Here is a 5,334-nt window from a genome sequence, read left to right as displayed (position 1 = left end):
GCAGATAGATAGGGATAGGGGTACCGCTGTACCGGGTACAGCCGTACAAGGAAATGGAATTGAAAATTGAAAACCGATCGGTGTTGTGCTTACAAGGAAATGGAATTGGGAACGTCAATCATGGGCGGCAGCCGGCAGGTTGCGTACGTGAGAAGGAGCGGACTGGCCGGCTGTTAATCTAATTACTGTGTACTGTGTACATACTAACATTTATTAAGGATATGAGATGAGGCCCCATTAATCTGGAGGCCCAGATCAAGGGCACTGCTGGACCCCCTACAGGGCCGGCACTGAGTGCACAACACATCACTTTGAGCTAACAAGCCTACTGTGAGTATGAACACAGAGTTAAAGAAAAGTAAATTGAGAGTTATATGAGTACATTGCAAATCCTAGTGGAATGGAGAGACAAAGGTATGAATACAACACTTAGTCAATTGTTTTTGTTAAAAACTATGTTCATCTAAGTGCTTAGGAAACTTCTCAAGTCGAAACAAATTGGAACGAAGAAGTTTAGCTAAGTTTCGCCAAACCTGCACCAGCCTGAGAGTGCACCGGACTGTCCGACGTGCACCGGACAATGTCTGGTGCCCAGGTTGGCTAAGCCTGTGAACAGGCAGCCCTCGAAAATTCGTTGAGACGTCGTGGCTATAATTCACCGGACTGTCCAGTGTACCAGCTGCACGCCTAGCCAACGATCGGTTGCGCGATCAGCGGCTGCCACGTGTGTGGAGCCAACGGTCACCATGGTGCACCAGACTGTCCAGTGTGCCATGGGCCGATCAGCTTCGCCAAAGAAGGAAAGAAATCACGTGTTGTTCACAGTCCGGTTGCACCGGACAGTCCGGTGCACACCGCGGACGGAAGACGATCAATGTCTTCCAAACAAAGAAGAAACGACTCTCTTGGCCCTTGGGGCTATAAAAGGAACCTCCTAGGCGCATGGAGAGTACAACCAAGCATTCTTTGAATACTCTACAACACCGAGACCTTGTGACCATTTGATCACGTTTTCGAGTTGTAACTCCGTTGTGCTACTTCTTGTGATCACTTCTTGACTCGTGTGCGTGTTGCTGTGATTTGAGCTTTTTTGTGTGTTGCTACTCCCCATTACTCTTGTGCAGAATAGGATTATCTCAAGAGCTAACAGCCAACTGTTCAAACAAACATATCCTCTGCTCAACAACATGACACATTGAACCAGCTGTTAGGATTTGGGTACAAGTAGGACCTACAAACATACGAGGTATAAATGCAAGTCATTTCAACTTTGTCAGATTGTCAAAACACCTCGAGTTTGACCAAATTTATATAATGCAATAATAACATTTATGATAACAAATAAGTATAATTAGATTCTTCATTAACCATATTTTCATACTATACCTATTTGATATCATAAATCTTTATTGTTTTTCCTACAATTATGGTCAAACCTGAGATGCTTTTACTCTCCAAGAAAGTTGAGCGAGTACAACACAAATATAACCAAATCAGGTACAAGTACAACCAAGGATTGGAGAGCCCTACCTGTACTACCCTGCCCCTAATGACTAGTAAACTACCATCAAAGGTGCAGACAGTGAGATAAGAATTGCAAGCAGTAATAAGATAACTACCAGCATTTCAAAAGACATACACCCGGGTGCTTGTTGCTTTGTCGGTGTATCATTTGGCAGCAGTCATAATTGTACTCTGGTTGAACACATGCTTTCACCATTTGCCTATTAGTGTAGAGTTTTAGGCTCAATTCTCCAGTAGAGATATACCACACTTGGTTCTGCATGTATTCAACCATGCTTTCGCCATTTGACTGTTAGTGTAGAGTTTTAGGCTCAATTCTCCAGTAGAGATATACCACACTTGGTTCTGCATGTAGAGTTGGCATCGAAGGTGCATCATGTTTGAACTATAATCCTGTAATCTGGTATCCTCATAAACTTTCTTTCAATAAAGCAGGGCTAAAGTTACCTTTGGTCTATAAGACAACCAGCAGTGTAAATATGCAATGCCTGATACTTGAACATGGGTGAGAGCACCCTAGCTAGTAGTTTCCTCCATGCAAGTGGAAAATTTAGCTTAGCCACTCCATGCAAAGTAAAGTTTTAAACCAATTCATACAAAACAAAGCAAAACAAGTGACAAATTACAAGCATTGAAGCCTTTTGAGTTTTGAGGATGTCAGATTATGTATAAATGCATACTATCAAATCAAATGAGCAAAATCAGGAATGATATGTTAAACCAGATAAACAATAGCATAGAATGACAGAACAGAGTATCTCAACCATCTGGCATACTTCACTATCCAATAGCAAACATAATTTTTCAAAGCAGTACATATCGCATGCAGGGGCCTCCTGCAAACTAACATATAACAAAAATTCCTTGTTTGAAACAAAAGCACCTTTTCATCTGGTTGCAAGTGCAAGCATTGGTGAAATCATCCCTTGAATGCCCTGCAGCATGTGCTGTATCTGAATCTCCTCTGCAACCATTCTCTTAAGATTCCTCATATGCACCTTCAGCTTCTCATCTGATCGGATATCAGCCTCGCGCATCTCCACAACCTTGTTTGCCAAACACAACAACAACTTAGCATACCTTGGCAAAGTTGCATTCCGGTGAAGGAACTCCAAAAGAAGACCAAGTTCCTCATTATCCAAATTCCCGATGCATCTTATGAGCTTTCTTCTTGAAACCAGCTCCTCCATAACAGCCACAACACTCCTCGGGTTGTTCTTGACCAATGCTGAAACCAGAGCATCCTTGTGCCTGAACTTTCTCAGTAACTTATCATGCTCTGCATATTTCACCTTCTTCGGCTTCTCAATCACAAAGTCACCCTCCTTTGCCTTCTCATTCTGCCCACGGCGGAAGTACCTAAAGTAATTTGGCCTCAACACTGACTTCTCCGGCTCTGGAGATACCCAGTCAATCGCACCACCAACAGATTTCATCCCTTGCTCTTCCTCATCCACAGCCTTCTTCTTCCTATTTCTCATATAAATCTTCCCTTTCGCAGACCCTGCCACCACCACAGACCCACAGGGCGAGACAGCCACAGAAAGGAGCGGCTGAGGGTACCGCAAGGAGTGTGTCATCTTAAGCTTCCCAAAATCAAAGCTCTTCACATACCCATCAATGCCCGCACTAAGCAGCCGCATCTCCCCAGTGTTGACCATCTTGCCAAGAGTCAGGTCCATCACTGTCTTGACATGGCTCTCCACAGAGTGCACGAGCCAGCCACCACCAATGACGTCCCAAATCTTGACCACGTTCCCTCCGGCCGTGGCCAGCAGCCCGCCGGACGGAAGGAATAGCACGCTTTCCACCAATTCCCCGTGGGAGAAGGACAAAGATGGGCCGGTATTGCTGGTGCGGGCATCCCACAATTTGACGCTGCGGTCGTAAGAGCCAGTGGCGAAAATGTTGTGATCAGCAGGGGAGGCCGCACCGCCGCGAATGTAGTCCTGGTGCGCGGCGGGGATGGAGAAGACGGGAGTCTCCGAGGGCACGTCCCAGTAGGCGAGGAGCGCGTCGTCGCCGGCGGTGAGGAGGTGAAGCTTGTCGCCGCCAGCGACTGGGTACCGGACCACGCGGGTCTCGGCGGCGTGGGCGCGCAGCGTGCGGAGGGCCCCCGTGGCGGCCTTGTCGGCGCGGAATACGCGGACGACACCCTTCTTGTCTCCGGTGGCGAGGAGGGCGCCGTCGCAGCGGAAGGACGGGGAGAAGGCGAGATCGCCCGCGACAGAGATCCTACGGAGCTTCTCGAGGGGGTCGGAGGAGAAGACGTGCACGGAGGTGGACCAGGAAGCGGCGAGGGTAGGGGCAGCTCTGTCTTCCACAGAGGAGGCGAAGGTGAGATCGGTGACGGGGAAGCCGGCGTCGGACACGAGCTCCGAGGAGCGGAAGGCGCGCCAGTAGGAGCTCTCAGGGAACGCGCGCGAGGCGGCGCTCCTGGAGGGGCGGAGAGCCGAGTGCGGCGCCGCCGGGAAGAAGGGCTTCGAAGTGTCAGCGGCCATGGCTGATGGCGGCGGCGGCTGCGGCGGCGATTTTGGGAGAAACCCTAGCGGAATGAGGAGAGGGTTTATGAGTTTGGTAATGGCCCGTGGGGACTACAAAATGACAAGAATATGACATGTGGCCCTCAAACGGATTCTCAATTTTCCAAGTCTTTTTTAAATAAAAAATTGAAATTACAGTTCTTCCCGAAAGAAAATGAGAATCAGGACTTCGGAATTTTTTTTTATCGTAGACTCATAATTACTTTTTATATAGTGAGCTTGTGTTGTAGCTCTTGTGTCTGAAAGTGAATTAGGCTTACACCTAGTTCCTAAATAATTTTGGTGGTTGAATTGCCCAACACAAATCTTTGGACTAACTAGTTTGCTCTAGTGTATAAGTTATACAGGTGCAAAAGGTTCACACTTAGCCAATAAAAAGACCAAGTGTTGGGTTCAACAAAAGGGTAAAGGAGCAACCAAAGGCTCCCCTGGTCTGGCGCACCGGACTGTCCGGTGCGCCACCGGACAGTGTCCGGTGCACCAGAGGACTTCAGCTCAAACTCGTCGCCCTCGGGAAATTCCGGAGCCAGCGCGCTAAAATTCACCGGACTGTCCGGTGTACACCGGACAGTGTCCGGTGCTCATTTGAGACGCGGCTCAGGAACTCGCTAGTCTCGGGAATTCACGAAGACTGCTCCGCTATAATTCACCGGACATGTCCGGTGTGCACCGGACTGTCCGGTGCAACCTCGGGGCAACGGCTACTTCGCGCCAACGGTCACCTGCAGGCGCATTTAATGCGCGCCAGAAGCGCAGTCGTCAGGCACGCGGGAGCAGGCGCACCGGACACTCTACAGTGCATGTCCGGTGCGCCACCGGACATCAAGGCGGGCCCAGAAGTCAGAACTTCAACGGTCGACCCAACGGCTTTTTGGTGACGTGGTTGTCGCACCGGACATGTCCGGTGTGCACCGGACTGTCCGGTGCACCATACGACAGACAGCTCCACCAACGGTCAAGTTTGGTGGTTGGGGCTATAAATACCCCAACCACCCCACCATTCATGGTATCCAAGTTTTCCAGCTTCCAACCACTATACAAGAGCTAGCATTCATTGCAAAGCACACCAAAAAGAGATCAAATCCTCTCCCAACTCCACACAAAGCCCTAGTGACTAGAGAGAGTGATTTGTAGTGTTCATTTAAGCTCTTGCGCTTGGATCGCCTCCTTTTTCTTTGGCTTTCTTTCTTGTGATCAAACACTCACTTGCAATTGAGGCAAGAGACACCAATCGTGTGGTGGTCCTTGCGGGAACTTTGTGTTCCAA

General features: G+C 48.8%; 1 protein-coding gene across 1 annotated transcript; it reads right to left on the bottom strand.

The window, feature by feature from the left end:
• Positions 1 to 2,237: 2,237 nt before the first annotated feature.
• On the bottom strand, positions 2,238 to 4,094 carry LOC100284315 (small nucleolar ribonucleoprotein complex subunit). Its single transcript, NM_001157210.2, has one exon. It carries the CDS (start codon positions 4,023 to 4,025, stop codon positions 2,412 to 2,414), a length of 1,614 nt encoding a protein of 537 aa, NP_001150682.1. The 5' UTR covers positions 4,026 to 4,094; the 3' UTR covers positions 2,238 to 2,411.
• Positions 4,095 to 5,334: the final 1,240 nt, after the last annotated feature.

The sequence above is a fragment of the Zea mays genome, chromosome 7, assembly GCF_902167145.1.
Source record: "Zea mays cultivar B73 chromosome 7, Zm-B73-REFERENCE-NAM-5.0, whole genome shotgun sequence".
NCBI classification, from domain to species: domain Eukaryota; kingdom Viridiplantae; phylum Streptophyta; class Magnoliopsida; order Poales; family Poaceae; genus Zea; species Zea mays.
This window is presented reverse-complemented; position numbering and strand designations above follow the sequence as displayed.